Raw genomic sequence first — 17,546 nt, 5'->3', positions numbered from 1 at the left:
CAGATTTAGGAGGTGATTGGGCCGCATCCGGCCCCCGGGCCTTATGTTGCCTACCCCTGGTATAGATTTACAACTGTGGTTTGAGGGAGGTCACAGCTCAGAGGCAGATGAGGGGGAAAGTTGGGAAATTGTGGGAGAGCCAGAGCAGCTGGCTGACATGTTGTCATTAGAAGGCATTCCTGACCCTCCATCTCCCAGAACCCAGCGAGCCTTAAAAGTAGGAGAGCAAAGAGCTGAGAAGACACTTAGTGGCACCCGTAGAGGGTGTTGACGAATGAGGAAGTGGGAGAGAATGGGGGTGGAGATTCACTCGGGACAACACCATTATCCTAAGAGGCTGGGTTCTGTAGCCTCTCTCTGTAAATATTGAAATAAAAAAGGACTGTAAGAAACTTTTCCTTGTCTTTATACTTTCCTGGGCAACCAGGCAGGAGCCGCTGACAGCACCCTGACACAGAGTTGTGCATTGAACGCATGGGTATACATGTGGGTTCTGATGCACACTTCATAACAGTGCTACTTTGAATACAGCCCATTGTTCTTGCACATGTGTAGAATGCCAGCTCAGTCAAGCTTCTTGGTAACTCCTGACCCAGCTTCCAGGGCTGAACGCGCATAGAGTTGTTAGAAAATCAGCAGTAGAAAATCAGGAAGATTTTTACCATTTTATCACCACTGAGGTGGCAGTGTGCTTGCTAATTGTCTAAGACCAGGGCACTTAAAATGCCTAACTCTGCATCATGTTTTGTATTTCTTTTCTCCCACCCCCATTATAATTATTAATTTTCCAAATTATTACAAATCAAATCAAATCAAATTAATACAATTTCTTAAAATCAGGTTTCCCGCTCCTGTTCTGAACATATGATCACCTTCATTTCATCACATTGCCCATCATTTCTTATTTAGAGTCCAGTTGGCATCTTTCACTTGCCGTTAAACCATTCTTCCAGCTGGCCGCTTTTTCCTCCTTACAAATAGCATCTCTGTTACATCTTATAAATAAGTCATCCAATTCACATGTATAGTCCTTCATATACATTGTTGTTCCAGACCTGGTGTGCCGGGAGAGTTAATTACTACCTTCCATTGTTCAGTTCTTTGCAGTGCTAATCTGGATGGTACAAAGTCACATTCTATTCCTTCTGCTGATCACCGACTATCGTACAAGCTGCAGCCATAAATAACTCACAGAGTGCATATCCAGTCTCCGCCATTAAAATTCCACTTTAGAGTTCTTCCTCGGCACACAGTTAAAAACAAGACATTTTCTCTAACTCGGCCTCTCCGCCAAACCTGCTCGGCAGCAGTTCATTCTTTTTTCACTGCACCAACAGCATTCCTAGTCCAGTCCAGGAATAACTTTAAATAAAGTCCATTCAGCCTCGGTTGTGGTCTCCTTGTTGAGCAAAAATAAGAAGCCTCCCCCCTCTTTTCCGAGGTAACAAACAACAACGTAACAGTGTCTACGCACGTCTCTTTCTCCTGCAAAATGTAAGAGACGTGTGTAGCCGCTGCTATGTTTTGCATTTCTTATGCACCAGGTGACAGCTGCCTTCTTTGCTTCCCCTGCTACATCCCCCCCCCCCAGCGTGTAAAAGAAAAATGCAGATATATTGGGGGGGGGATTTAAAGCAGATTATGAACTGGCCCCACAAGGGACGCGGGTGGCGCTGTGGGTTAAACCACAGAGCCTAGGACTTGCTGATCAGAAGGTCAGCGGTTCGAATCCCCGCAACGGGGTGAGCTCCCGTTGCTTGGTCCCTGCTCCTGCCAACCTAGCAGTTCAAAAGCACATCAAAGTGCTAGTAGATAAATAGGTACCACTCCAGCGGGAAGGTAAATGGCGTTTCCGTGCGCTGCTCTGGTTCGCCAGAAGTGGCTTAGTCATGCTGGCCACATGACCCGGAAGCTGTACGCCAGCTCCCTCGGCCAATAAAGCGAGATGAGCGCCGCAACCCCAGAGTCAGCCATGACTGGACCTAATGGTCAGGGGTCCCTTTACTGGCCCAGCACTCTGACTGATGCATGTCTGAATTCGTAAAGTAGCTGTGAGTGAGATACTTGCTCTAATGCAAGAATGGTAAAGGAAATTGGCATTCAGGTGATACCAAGATGATGTAGAGAGAGAAAGCTCTAAACCTAGTAAGCATGGAGTTTTTAACACCTGCCTCTAATTTATTTGAAAAAGGGTTTGGCATCTCTTAATCCGGGGACACTTTTCAATTTCCTACTAAATAGATGGATTTTGTCAGGGGACTGATTTGTAAATCCGGGGACTGTCCCTGGGAAACAGGGACGTCTGGTAACTTTATGACTTATTTTCCATGGCGGTAAAGCCAAGAATCTATGTCAAAAAATGAAAGTTCTGGTGTCACAATTGGCGTCTGATGGGACTAGGAATACCCCCAATGGCAAATGCTCCAACAACATGCAGATATTACTTCAGTTATTTCGGATGGGAGGGTCAGGAGGGTTTGCATTGTCTGTCAACGTCATCTGAATTAGGCGGATCCAGTTTATGTGTTTGGACACAGGCAGGTGAAACTATTATGAAGTTATAGCATGTGTTAGGATTTCAGAGGCTCCCTCTGCTGGTGACTGGTATTCACAGCAGCTAATTGAGTCACCTGGCTGAATTTGAAGGCAGCATCGCAAGGTCTCCAATTACCTTACTTCATTGGCCTTTTAAAAGCCTACCCATTCATTTCAGTTCAATGAGCTGGGTTATGCACACACGTCTTTCTCTCCATTGTAGTGGATGGGGAAGCAGAGGACTTCTTGATATGCATTCTCTATGTTGCTACCGTAGCAATATCGTTGTTTCAGGCTATTACTCTTTAAAAAAAAATCCATTTAGAAGGATTTTAGGAAAGGAATACCCTTGGGTAAACTGCGTTAACTTACAGACCTCCTTCTGGCTACGACAAAGGAGAGTGCTCCTTTTATCGCTTATGTGTTTTGAAATCACAGATGCTCTCATAAGCTATCGCTTGTTTCACAAAACAATTGCAACACTGAGATTTCAGCAGTTTCACTCCCTTCCTGGGTTGCGTAAGTTGCCTTGTTAAAAATAAGAGAGCGGGTTATTTGGTTAGTTCATATTTCTGGTTCATATTCCTTTGTAATATTACCTATTTATTTTATTATACCCTGCCTTTCTCCAAGTGCAGGGGGTCAGAACATGAACTAAAAACAGAGGCAGCTAAAAACACACAAATCAGTTATAAATATTTAAAAGGAACTAATAAGTTAGCATGTTAAAAACAACACTGAATCAAAACAACTTGTATTTAAAAGCACAGCAAGAAAAGAAGTAGAACACCAACCAGTCAAAATCTCTGCTGCAATAGCCATTTAGTGACCAATGACCCATTTAAATAAAAAGGTCTTTGCCTGCTGACTTGTTCTGTTGTGCAAGCAATATATAAGGTTAGTTTAAATATTTTTTTTTTTAAAAAAGGCCAAAATGACCATAAATAAATAGAAAAAATATTTTTTAAATACAGGAAGCACACCCTTCTGATTTTACTACTTCAACAAATATTTCTTACAATTGGCATTCCAGTTGTTAAAAAAAGGCTGTGTTCATGCTCCCATTTACTGTGCTTCCAGTGTTATGTTTTTAATCCATGTTTACCTGGCATTATCCAAAATGCATATCTATCCTGTGCTTTGTTGTAAGAGACTATAGCTTGAGGCACTGTTTCTCCAAACCAGCTTGACACTGATCAAAGCCCTTTGCCATTCCAAACTGGTCTTCAGCCAAGGTGTGAACACTTTTGCATAGAGAAGCGGTTCCTAAACTGGGAGATCTTCATCCAGGCACTCCACATTAAATATTCACATTGACTTTTCATTGTATTTTTACTGCTTCTTCCATTTCCTCCGGCAGGGAACTAGCAATGTTACTATTTTTTCTAGGATATATTTATTTGTTTTTTTTTTAAACCCTTCTGTTTGCTGGAAGAGTTAGAGCACTTCCAAATTCATTCATAGAAGAAAAAAAAAGCACGGACCGTCTAGGCTGTTTCCCAGCCAAAGAAGGCACACAGCAGATAGTTAAGCATTTATTGTCAAAATTAACACTTATACAGCTTTGGATACTATGCACAGCAATCTAGAGACTAGGTAGCTATTCCCCTGCTTTATGGAGCATTTGCAGCAACAGTACATAAAACAACAGTCTACGTACCTTTCCCGACAGGCTGTGTGCCAGAGACTGCTCCTGTGTGGAAACCTTCTCTGTGCATCCCTTTTCCATTTCTTCCTAGTTCTGGGCAGTGCTATTTTTCTAGAAAAAAGGAGGTACCGGAATGCACCACGAACACCTCCTTCATTCTCTTAGAATGGCAAGGGCACTCAGCTGAGAGGTGCTGGAACTGAGTTCCTGTGAGTTCACCCTGAAAAAAGCCCATGCTCTTAGGGAGAGTGGTGCAGGAGAGGGTGGTGAAGCATCTAACAACAACAACAACAACAATACCACACCCATCTGACTGGGTTGCCCTTCACTGGCCTGACCTGCCTCTTCCTCCTCCTCTTCTGACCCATCTTGTGCTCCACCCTCCAGCTCTGAAGCTTCCTGATTCTGATTCTTCCTTCCTGGCTGGTACTCCACCCAGAGACAAATGAAGGCTAACCGACACCCGGGGCGGGGCAAACCGCCAGCTGCGCACGTGTTGCGTCACTATGTACGACGCATCCGTGGCATCGCTACATACGACGCATGTGTGGCGTCGCTATGTACAGCAAATGCGTGTGACACTGCGCATGTGTTGTACGTAGCGGTTTGCCACTGGCGCTGCCCAAGCGCCGTACGGACATTGGCAGGATCCTCCACTTGCGGCTGTAGTGGTGAAGGAGGGATCTCACCACCATCCGTACAGCGCTTGAGCGGTGCCAGCGGCAAACTACTATGTACAGCGCATGTGTGGCATTGCTACGTACAGCGCATGAGTTGTATGTAGCGGTTTGCCACCGCCGCTGAGTGCCGTACGGACAGTGGTGGGATCCTCCACTTGCGGCTGCAGCCGCGAACAGAGGATCCTCCACATGTGGATGCGGCGGCACAATGGCTGCTCTTGCTGCCACGCCTGGGGGCAGTGGGGCGAGCACCCCACGGGGTGCCTTCCTCTCACCCCCAAGGCATGGCACCCGGAGCGCACCCCCCCTTGCGACACCACTGACCACCCCCCCAATAGACTACTGTTAGACTCCAGCCCCCCTGCACTGGGTGCCCACTCGTCAGCGGCTTGCCAGTCTTGGACATGGATATTTACTGCTTACATGGCACAGAAGTTAAAAACATTTACTGGGGTATTGTCAGGGACTGGACAGAGGAGGAATGGTGGAGACCAGCCTGAACCTTCCAGAGAAGAGGGAGACAGTACAGATGTACAACAGTCGTTTGAGGGAGGTCACAGCTCAAAGGTAGATGAGGGGCGAAGTTGGGAAATAATGGGAGAGGAGGAGGAGGCAGAACTGGAGCAAGTGGCGATTTACTCGGGAGCAACACCATTACTCCAAGAGGCTGCATTTCTAAGCCTCTCTCTGTGAATATTGAATACACAACATTGGTAAGAACTTTCCTTGTCTTATCCATTCCTGGCAACCTATCGTGGTTTCCCAGCTCTAAATGTCCCTGTGGTGGGGCATTCAGACTGCTGCCTGCTTACACTGGAACTGAATTCAGCTCGGTGAAACGCAAACCCTCCAAGTGTCCCAATTTCCCAGGGTTGTCCCTGATTTAGAGAAGCCGTCCCAGTTTCTGATTTGATCCCGGAATGTCTCGCTTTTCCTTAGGATGTCCCTATTTTCACTGGCGAAATGTTGGGAGGGTATGCAGTTATTTGACCCCCAAGCTGTCTGAAGGCAATCCTGTATAGGGATGGGTTTTTTTTTTAAAAAAATGTTTAATGTATTATTATGTTTTTATATACAGTGGTACCTTGGTTCTTCAACTTAATCAGTTCCGGGAGTCCATTCGACTCCCGAAACCATTCGAAAACCAAGCTGCGGCTTCTGATTGGCTGTAGGAGCCCCGATTGGTTGCAGGCTGCTTGTGTCGGGGGGGGGGCAGTTGAGGGGAGGAGATAGGGAGAAGATGGGAAAGTCTTGCTATGGGAGCAGAAATCTGCCTATGCAAAATTGGAGTTCACCCTAGATACGTACATGAGACTTTATATCTGATTCACGAGCTGTCAGAATAGCTTCTAATTTCTGGTTATTGCATTGTTCTCCATGGACAGATGCTGTGTTAATAAAGAGCAGAGCCAGTTTTCTCAAAAAATTTAATTGCAGAATTATTTACAGGAGATGATCATAAACAATACAGGAACCAATTGATAGAGGCAGCTTCAGAAAAGAGCCGGTGGGGTGGGGTGGGAGTGGGTGGGGTGGGTTGGGGGGGTGGGAAAAGAGTGACGCACATTTTGTTTTTCTCCTTACAATTAGCTGAAGGCAAATAGAGGATCATGAAAAGGAGTAACTCAAGAATAAAACAATTTGGCAAAGATGTCCCAAACAAACAAACAAACAACCCAACATTTTTGGTAAATAAGGTATTACTGAGAAGCAAGAAATTATTGGAGCAATGAAACATCATACTGTACATTCAGTTTAGGTATCCTGCATGCTACTTAACAGAACTTCTCAAAAGAACCATAAAAGCATGAGAAAGAGAATTACATAAAATAGTTTTTAACTCTAGTGAAGTGTAGATTTATACAGATGGCAAATATTTGGCACTCAGTTCATCCTCATTGTTGATATGACTTCTTATGTGTCTATATATATATTTATATCTTTTATATATAATCATATATATATATATATATAATTCCTTAACGATAAACTAAAGAGCTAGTTTCCTGTTTCTAACATTCCTTGAAATTCTATAGGAGGCATTTAATTTAGTCCTCAGGCCACACTTGAATATTTTGGCACGTTTACATACTAGGTGAACCTATGAGTTTATTTCGGTACAGAAGAAAACTGTACAGCAATAGTGTCTTTTTTGTTTTTTTGTTTTGTTTTTACAGGAAAGAATCATTGTAGAGTAGTATTATTTGCACTGTTTCAAAGGGATTCCTGGAAGAAGAAGAAAATCAATGGATGAAATGGATGGGATAATGTGTACATGCCGAGCCCTTTGAAAGTGAAATGAAGACAAAGATTAAACCTCAGAGGTAAATCAATGCAGAAATACGAATGGAGATTGCACAAGTAGTTATGAGCTAAGAGGCGGTGGCAGGGAAAAGAATACACAGGTACAGAGTACCTGTGAAATTATGATAAATCAGGAAAGCTCCACCCACATTTGTTAGCGACAGCTCAAGCCTATGTATACTCAGACATGGATAGCTCAGTTGGCTAGGGCATGGTGCTGATAACACCAAGGTTGCAGGTTCGATCCCCGTGTGGGACAGCTGCATATCCCTGCATTGCAGGGGGTTGGACAAGATGATCAGCTACAATTCAACAATTCTAGGATAAGTCCCACTATGTCCAGTGGGGTCTGCTCTCAGTTAAGGGCGCATAGGGTTGCAGCCGAAGTGTAGAATACATTATGGCTGCAATCCTGTGCACACTTATCCAGGAGTAAGACACATCAAACACAACAGGACGTACCCCTCAGTAGACAATTGCACTGTAAGGCTGCAATCCCATACCCACTGAACTCTGTGGGGGCTTACATCTGAGTAGACATTCTTAGAATTAAGAGTTTTGCCAAATCAAGGGAGTTTTGCAAAATGCACAATCCAATTCCATCACTGGAAGTAAAGCTGCATTTGATTATGAAAACAGGTGCTTTTTTATCTATCTCAACTGAAAACAAACAAACAAACAAACAAACAAACAAACAAACAAACGGAGACCCCATTTGGTACCGAGCATGGCCTATTCGGAAGGAGCAAATGGCTACTTTAGACAATATTCCCATATTGTCTGGCTTCCATTCTTTGTCTCATGTTAAGTCTGCTAGCTTTTGGCTAGTATCAGGGCTGGTGCTATCCTGAGGCAAGCAATCGCCTCGGGTGGAAGGTGTGGGGTAGAGGATTTGGGTGGCATTCAACCCTGTTTGACTTCAGTAGATCCTCTGAAAGCAATGAACATAACTGAGATAGGGCCATTAATTTCAGTGGGTTTGCTCTAGCCAAAACATAGCTAAATGCCATCTTTAATACTCCCTGGCCATCACCTCAGACACTCACGCCTCTGACTGCTTGACTGCTACCTACCCTCCCTCCCTTGGAGGCTCCTGTGGCCTCCTCCCAGCCATCTCCTCCCTTTCCCCATTTGCCACGGTGGCTACAAATTCTGCTTTAGTTGGAGTTGGAATTCCGCCGCTTTCAGTTCTAAAATCTAAAAGAGAATTTCCACCCCCACAGAGGCAAAGCAGTAACTGTGCAGGCACCCTCCTGCCTATGCTGCTCAAAATACCTCGCTCAGGCTGAGGTAGAGAGGAAGGGGGAGCCCCAGATGAGAAACTGCTGGTGCAGCTGTCACCGTTGATGAGAAAAAAATTACAAGGGAGAGAATGCACTGGTGGTGGCAGACAAAGAGCATTTAGTCGGGTGCCTCAGTGCTTTGTGTTGAACCTATGAAACCTCCCGGCTTTTACACCAGGACAAATAGACTTAAGGTTGAACATCTGTGTATGTCAGACCCCTCAAAGTGTCCCTATTTTCCAGGGACATCCCTGATTCAGAAAAGCCATCCTGGTTTCTGACTGGACCCCAGAATATCCTGCTTTTCCTGACGATGCTCCTATTTTCATTGGAGAAATATTGGAAGGTATGGAGTTATCTGACCCCTAATCTGTCTGAAGGCAAGCCTGTATAGAGAACTTTTATATATACAGTGGTACCTCTGGATGCGAACGGGATCTGTTCCGGAACTCCGTTCACATCCTGAAGAGAACGCAACCCACGTCTGCACAGGTCACAATTTGCTACTTCTGCGCATGTCTGTGACGTCATTTCGAGCGTCTGCGCATGCGCAAGCGGTGAAACCCGGAAGTAACGTGTTCCGTTACTTCCGGGTCACCATGGAGCGCAACCCGAAAACGCTCAACCTGAAGCAACTTTAACCCGAGGTATGACAGTATATATTTTAATGTTTTAGTGTGTTTTTATATATATATATATATTGGAAGCTTCCCAGAGTGGCTGGGGCAACCCAGTAAGATGTGTGGGGTATAAACAGTAAAATTATCATCACGGACTGGGACGTCCCTACTTTCATCAGAGAAATGTTAGAGGGTATGGGATGTCAGTGGCAAAAGTGGCAATTGGGCATCTACTATAGCTGCCATTGGAAAGGGGGCAAACTCCTAAATAATTTGCCTTACATCCCCATTAAATGATTCAGGTTGCGACAGAAATAAAAGAGAGGGAACTACATCCATCTTTGCTGCATCTGTGAATATCACCCCTCCCCTGATTTTTAAATTAATCACTTTTCCATGTGCAAGCTCCCACTTTGCCATTCATCTTATTATCTAATGTAACCTACTTTCTATAGACAATAATAAAAAAAGTTCCTCCATTTGGCCTTCAAGCCAGGGAAATGTTTGCTACTTATTAAATTTTCAACTGATTTATAATATACCTTGCCGAGTACCTCAGTCCCCAAAGGGAGATTTATCTGTGAAAACAATCTCCCTAACATAGTTTTCTCGCTGATACTCTGTTTGAAATCAGCCTCATTATCCTTTAGAGAGCCCTTTTGTCACAGAGGGCTTTCTGAGAAGCAGCAGCTGGTTCCTAGGGGTGAACCAATACCTTTTGCTGCCTGAGGCAAAGTTCAATTGGTTCACTCTCCAGAGTACACAAAGCAAGTCAAGATATTTTGGCATCTGTGGCAGAAAACCTCACAAGCGCCTCTGCCCCACCCTCCCTGGCAGTAAACATGAAACAAATAACCAACAATTTCAGGACACACAAAAATCAGCTGCCCGAGGCAGGAGCCAGCCTCTAGTTGGTGGTAGAGAGGAATATGCGCTATAAAGAAATGAATACAAGAAGGAAAAGAAATATTAGCAAAAGTTCAAGGAATGAAAAAAAAAAAAAAACAAGAAAGGCAAGAAAAGAGAGAAAAGGAGTGTGGGTAAAACACTCTGGTATCAATACCCCCTCCTTCTACCAAAAATCAATATATCCTTAGCTGCGTGAGAGACGACAAGCATGCAGACTACTGCCCAAACCATTTATTAGGCTCAGAAGAAGCATTCAACGCCAGGCACTAGGTCTGGCACCAGGAACCAACTGGGGCAATTGTTGGGCCCCCGTGCTTAGGCAAGGCCTACCAGGGCTGCCACCTACCCTACCACTATCTCCCTGCACTGTTGCCCCAACACTATAACTGCCTGGCAGTACTGTGACACTTTTGGGGAGAGCTGTTTGTGCTCTGATATGCTCTGGGCAGCTGCCATCTCACTTTGCCCCAAATGCAAGATGGCGGCTATATGGCACCAGCTGGAGCCGAGAGCCACACAAAAGCACTGCCACCAGGCAAGGTAAACACATCGGGGGTGGGTGGGTGTGCAGAGGGCTCTAGAGGGCACCACAGATGCATGCCTTGGGGGGCACTGGTGGCAGCCAGCAGTGGCCCAGGTCCCATTGAGGCTCAGTACAGACCCTGCCTGGGGCTACAATTTGTCAGCCATGCTGCCAATCATTTGTACAGGGGGAGGAAGCAAAGGGCAAATGCAGCCCTCTGATTTCTCTTCCTGCCCATTACACAACTCTGACTTGGACCACTGAATTGGATTTGAAGCCTAAGAACTAACTCTGTGTGCATGCCAATCTTCTCGTCGCCGGGATACACATGCAGGTGCTTGCTGCCATGAGCAGATAGAGGTCTCTGGCTGGATGAGAGTGAGGAAGAAAATAAAATGGGGAAAGACAGTAAAAGAGCCTTTCTGAAGGCTCAGGCACTTTGAACTCATTCCAGCACAATGCAATCATACCTAAATCCCTTCGAAAGCAATGGGGTTGAATTTAAGGGCAGGCTGTAGTTGCTTTCACTGGGAGCTTTAGGTGCAAATAACATTCTCTGAGCGCATGAAGGTTTCTTGCCCTGGTCAATCCATTGGTTTCTCCAGCCCAGCGCTAACTACTCTGACTGATGGTAGCAATCCAAGGTTTCAGGCAAAGTTGCTTCCCCAGTCCTGTGACCTGGATATGTCAAGGATTGATCCTGGTACTTTCTGCACGCAAGGGATCTGTTCTGTCACTGAGCTGTAGATCATTCCGATTCATGCACTTTTTGTGTGTGTGTGTGCAAAATTATTATATAACTCCAACACTATTAATAATGTTAGTGATAGCCCTATCTGACCACAAATAGAGAACTGAAGGCTACAAATGCAATAAAAAAAATCTCTAAATGAGCAATCCTATGTACCCAGGGGACGCGGGTGGCGCTGTGGGTAAAAGCCTCAGCGCCTAGGGCTTGCCGATCGAAAGGTCGGCGGTTCGAATCCCCGCAGCGGGGTGTGCTCCCGTTGTTCGGTCCCAGCGCCTGCCAACCTAGCAGTTCGAAAGCACTCCCGGGTGCAAGTAGATAAATAGGGACCGCTTACTAGCGGGAAGGTAAACAGCGTTTCCGTGTGCGGCTCTGGCTCGCCAGATGCAGCTTTGTCACGCTGGCCACGTGACCCGGAAGTGTCTCCGGACAGCGCTGACCCCCGGCATCTTGAGTGAGATGGGCGCACTACCCTAGAATCTGTCAAGACTGGCCCGTATGGGCAGGGGTACCTATACCTTTACCTTTATGTACCCAGGTGTGTGTGTGTGTGGGGGGGATTCACAGCAGAGTATTTACTGCATCTATTGCTCTCCTGACTCACTCCACCCAGGGTGGAAGGTGAAAAGTGTGGATTCCCCTCCCCCCATTTTCCCCTGCTCCTTATCCCACAAATTTCCCTATTGACACCAATGGAAGGGGAAAGGAGGACGCCCTTTCTGAAGGTGTGGCAAGGGAAGGAGAGGCCTTTGGATCCATAGGTTCCAAGGTCTTCTTTGACCATTTGTGGCTCTACTGCCTCTGGAACATGTGCAGAGTGAGGGTAGCATAACATTACCAGGGTCTGCATAATCATTATCCTCTAATAAACAAACTCATGTGGTGAAGTGCATATCTGTTTGGCAACAGGGCCATCCCAAAATAGCATAGAGGCTTCATCATACTAGGGGGACTCCTAAGATACCCAGAAGTTTGCAGATTAAGAGCATGAGAGAGAGAGAGAGAGAGAGAGAGAGAGAGAGAGAGAGAAGGACCTGTGAGCATCTAGGACATATGGCGTGCAGAGGTGTCAACTGATGGGAGTATGGGAGAAGGGGGAAAAAAAGAATCGACCCGCTCAAGTCTATAACCGCTCAAGATCCTGGGGGACGGCGCAGTGTTGTGTGGGAATGTGTGCCACAAGCGACTTGTGTCCTGACACTGTGTGATGTTTCAGGACAGCGGGAAAAGAACACCTTTTCCTGTTCTCCATATTCCTGCCCTCCCTATAGCTTTAAACTCTCAGATTCATGGCATCCCCAAACCTAAGCCTCTAGCGCTATATAGAACATTTGGGGACTTACTTTCCTGTAAGTCCCCCTGAGGCCTGAGCTATAAGGTTCATATGGCAGGTTGAATGGAGTGAGAAAAGAGAGGATGTTTTCTCACCCTTTGACTAGAATGAGCAAGCCCGTGCATGATGGCTTGCCTGGGGCCACTTCAATGGGCACATATAGCACTTTGAATGATAAAACAGCAACTTCCACAAGCCAAAGCATTTCCTGGGGTAGCATCTTCTACATGAAAGCCACACCTTTCCTTTGAATTACTTTAGCTGATTCTCAAGAATTCATTCCACGAGAACCATCATGCGCTTCATTTCTGAGGACCCAGCTTGGAAGTTACAAGACACAGTTTTTGGTTTTACACTCAACGACATCTCTATCCTTGCACGTTTATTCAATAAAGGCCATTCTGACCAATCGAGTAGCCAACTACCAAAACACGTGTATTTGAAGGGTGGGCATAGCTCTCTCAATGATAAAAGAAATAAATAAAGATGACTACATATGGCTGACATACAATGGAATGCAAATGATACAAATTGCAAGCAAGTCTAGAATATTTTCTAGCTTAGCCCAAAATAATTTGTTCCATACCGCCTGATACTATGCATGTTTACTCAGAGGTAAGTCATGGTTTTCCCCATGCGACTTATTCACAGGTGTGTGTGCTCAGACCACAGCTTTGTAGTGTAATTCCTATTACTCAGAAGCAAGTCTCATTGTATCAATAGGACTCATTTCCATGTTGTGTATTTAGGCACTGTAATCCTCTGCATGCTTACCTAGGAGGAAGCTGCACTGGACACATACATAAGTTTGTGCTATTAGTCAAATGTAATAACCTCACAGACTATGAAAGTGCAACTAGGCTGTAGTCCTACACCCACTTGCCTGGGATTAAATCCCCTTGAACTCAACGAGATTTACTTCTGAGTAGACATGCACAGGACTGAGCTGTTAGCCTGTCTACCTAATATTATTTTGTAAACCCTAATTCTCAAAACGGGAACCTCACCCTGTCTTGAAGAAGGAACTGAAAATTGTACATTTTCAACACTGCTGTAGTACACAGTTACATTTCACATCGCTATTCATACAACAGACTTCAGCTCTAGTAATGTTCTCTATGTAACCTTCGCCATTTCTTCTAGACTGCTTGACTTGCAACACTACGACAAACCTCCATTTCAGTTTCCTACCACCCAACAAATTAAAAGTACAACACATGAGAAAGCATGGCTTATGACCTGCCATTATTCATTTCATCTTTCCTGTACAAAATGAAAACGGATATATATTGCACTTAAAAACTTGACTTGTGAACAGGTAACATTTTATCAGAATCAGCAGAAGGCATCTGGTTTACATTTGAAAAATTCTTCTTTGGAACAGAAGTGGAACAAACAGGGGACATGGGAGCACACACAGAGGCAAAGGGTCCTATTCAACATCATTGTATGAACAAGATGCAAAATTAGCGTCTCGTTTACCTTTTATGGCCTCCTTTACCTTTTATGAGTTGTGCCTTCCTTACTAATAAAAGTATATATATATATATATTTAAAAACATGGCAGTAAAATAAATAAGGAAATAAATAAGAATGCTTCAAATCAAAGGTCTCGCCTGCACTGGAAGTTAGCTTCCCTTTAAAGAGGTCTCCATAAATAAATAAATAAATAAATAAATAGATAGATAGATAGATAGATAGATAAGAGATAGGGCCAAAATGCATTTCATGTTAATTGAGTGTGATCTTGCATGTGCATTCGTGTTTCTTTTCTGCTCGTGTGTTTATTCAGAGTTCTGTGTGTTGCTGTGCACTTTTTGGAGGCAAAGGAAAAATGCCTGGCTGATAATGTAGAAGCCACAGAAACACTCCAGTGCAGATTCACCCTTGCAGCGCAAACCCCCTGAGCAAAGCTCCTGCAAAATGAGTTCAGAGTGAAAGAGGTTTTATGTGCAAATAATATTTGATGAATTAGATGGTACACTTAATAAGTGTGGACTCTTTAAAAATTGTTTAGCTTTGCATGTAGTATATACGGTAGGGGGGAATCAAATGCAGATTACCTTATTACCACCAGGCCCTGATTTACATAGGATTACTCAAAGGAGAAAAGCACATGTGATTTGGCAACATCTGTTCAAAAAATGAGATAAAAACATATCCATAGCCATAATAGGGAAGTGGTGGGACAAGGAAGAAACAAGCAAGATATTTTCCAAATCTGCTGTCTCTAGGAAATGCATCCTCCGTTCCTTTACTTTCATGTAAATACTTCTAATTAGCAGTTCCACTTGAAACAAAACATCATTTTTTAATTTGCCTAGACCTGCAAATAGGCTTGCATTGGAAACAGAACAATAAGCAGCATTAATATTGTACACTACCCATAAATTGATGTACAGAAACTCTTTGAATGCTCTAGGGAAGGGGATATCCTAATCTTTACAGAAGAATAGTTTAGGATTGTTATTGTTATTAATATTTTTTATTTTTTTATTTTTTTGCATTTTTAGTGATATACATTCCTCTTGGTTTTTTGCTTCCAAATTCAGTTTTAAGGCTATTTGGTAAAATCTACATAAGAGATCAGGCTCAATTAACAGTGTTCTCTCCTTTCTCAAACATTCAACTCTAAAGATTCATATCTCGAAGCTAAACATGCTTATATCAGCTTTGCCCTAAAATAAGAACGCATGCGTAACAAAACACATTGGAGGAAAAGGGATGGAGGGGGGATGAGAAAACCCATTTTCAGATCTGCTTTAACCTCCTATAACTTCTAGCATTTTCAAGCTGAAGGGCGTTGCAAAGTTACATATTTAAAGTGCTCATCAAAGTGAAAAACCAAAGTGCTGTAGTATAGTTTAAGTAGCTGTTCTGCCTATGGCTAATAAATACATATTGTTCAAATAAAACCGATAACAGAATTTTGTCTCATGGATTTCATTCAGTTTTGATATTTTTTTTTAATATTACATAATCCTTATTTCAGGATCTGTGGGATATGTTTTCTTGCGTCTTCACCTGAAAACATTTTTTTTTAAAAAACCACACACCTAGGACCATAACCTTTGAGAAGGTAATTACATTAGAGTAAATCTATTATAGTGTTTATTTCATTCCAGAATATTTTTTTTCCTAGCTTGTGCCTTGGTGTTTATCAAGGGCTTGGAGAACAAACTTCTTTGCTTACATTCCATACCTAGAAGTCATTCCATTCCTGAAATGGCATTCTTTAAGTCTGAAACAATCAAGACACTTTTCCTTATGTTTATTTTTTAAAAAAAACTAATACTGCATAGGGGGAAAAAGAATTCTGGAAAAAAATACAAACGTAAGCCACAGTTCACCTTTTCACCTTAAGATTACCATTTAAACTGAGATATACTTACCACTCACATTCATATTTTCTTAAACTGGTTACAACATCACAACTGGCATTTTAAACAAGCAAAGGTTTGTTTTTTTTTGTATTTTGTTTTAAAGGATACCCTGAAAACTCAATTGATATAGCATTTTGAGACTTCAAATATTACACGTCATGTAGCATCACTTTTGAATTTTGCAATCATGTTTGCAAACAAAATAGATACAACATTTTTTTCTAAAAAAAAAAAACCTGTTTAAAATGTAGTGAATGTTCCAAAGGAGTTAGAATCGAACTTTTCACATCTGGCTGCAGAAGATCTAAACTCTTAAGGCTTCCCTCTTCCCTCTTTTTAATTACTCAAGTCCCACTCTTTTTGCATTTCTCCTTCTGACTTCAACACGCTTCTCCAAGTGGGTATTTCTCTCTGGGCTGCACTTCCGACATATGAAAATATTTCCATGCTTCTTTTTTCCTGATGAATGTTGGAGGTTAATGGCTGGATATCCCTGTTCATCTCCAAAAAAACTCAACTCAATATGAGATGATAGGCCTACTGTTATTTTGCAGTAACAAAGATGAGCCGAATGGGAGAGCACATGGGCAGAAACTTTAGCCAGATACAAGGCAAGGGACTAGGAGAGGAGAGAGAGATGGGTTCTTTCTTTCTTTCTTTTTCTTTCTTTCTTTCTTTCTTTCTTTCTTTCTTTCTCTTGACATTTGTAGCACCTTCTACTTGGAATAGCTAATGCCTCTGGTGAACGGTGAGATGTACCCAATTGAAAGTCTGTTATTCTTATCCCTAGATATCACATAATTTATAAAAATATAAATAACAAACAAAAAAAGGTAAGCTGGGTTCCATCTCAGGAGGTGTTTCTTGTTGTCCTCTGAGAACATATTGGATAAGTAAGGTCTCAACAAGCCCTATCCTTTGGAGCTGATTGTTCAGTCTGATAATAAATACCGAAAGGAAAGGAAAGGAAAGGAAAGGAAAGGAAAGGAAAGGAGAGAGAAATGGAGAGAAAAGAACAGCAGTTCTTGCAAGAGGCTCAGCAAATTCTGAGGAAACCGAAAGCATTCCGCTGCGCTCGTGGCACGAAGGACACGACACCAAGGATCATTCAGTAGGGGAAATTGTGACCAAAGGCTGGGGGGGAATGAGCGGGGAAGAGACAAACTGTACAAGCGTTTCGCTTTCATTTTGTCTTTTTTAAAAAAAGATGGAGAAACTATGCAGTGTTCTAGTCCTCAAAGCCTTGTTTGGGCCTCTGGGATATAGATCTCGATGCTGTCTGCACGCTCTGTGGCTGAATTCTGCCGGAAAGAGGCCGCTCGCTTGGCAGCCATGAGCCGCCTCCGGGCTTCTTGGCGCTGTCTGTCAGGCAGGTCTAGAGACTTCTCTCGCGTGATAGGGAATTTTCCTTTGAGGGGCTTCTTTGGTACTGGAGGAGGAACCTTTCTTTCTTCCTAGTATTGAAAAAGAAGAATAAGAATAAAAGGAATTGAACAAAGAAGCCAAAGAACATCAAGCGCTAATGTAGGGCAAGTTCCGACATTTGCTAAGGCTTCTGCATGAAATGTTACATGTCCATG

General features: G+C 43.4%; 1 protein-coding gene across 5 annotated transcripts in view; it reads right to left on the bottom strand.

The window, feature by feature from the left end:
* Nucleotides 1–14,282: 14,282 nt before the first annotated feature.
* The window catches only part of DLGAP2 (DLG associated protein 2), a 395,598-nt gene continuing 392,334 nt past the window's right edge, over nucleotides 14,283–17,546 (bottom strand). For all 5 annotated transcript variants that reach the window (XM_077926383.1, XM_077926382.1, XM_077926384.1 and 2 more), the window contains one exon: nucleotides 14,283–17,420. In XM_077926383.1, coding sequence (XP_077782509.1) covers nucleotides 17,202–17,420 — 219 coding nt within the window. In that variant the 3' untranslated portion in view covers nucleotides 14,283–17,201. The remainder of the gene's footprint in view (nucleotides 17,421–17,546) is intronic.

The sequence above is a fragment of the Podarcis muralis genome, chromosome 3 (genome assembly GCF_964188315.1).
Source record: "Podarcis muralis chromosome 3, rPodMur119.hap1.1, whole genome shotgun sequence".
In the NCBI taxonomy this organism is placed as follows: Eukaryota; Metazoa; Chordata; class Lepidosauria; order Squamata; family Lacertidae; genus Podarcis; species Podarcis muralis.
Note: the sequence above shows the minus strand (reverse complement) of the source record. Positions and strands in the feature narration are given on the sequence as shown.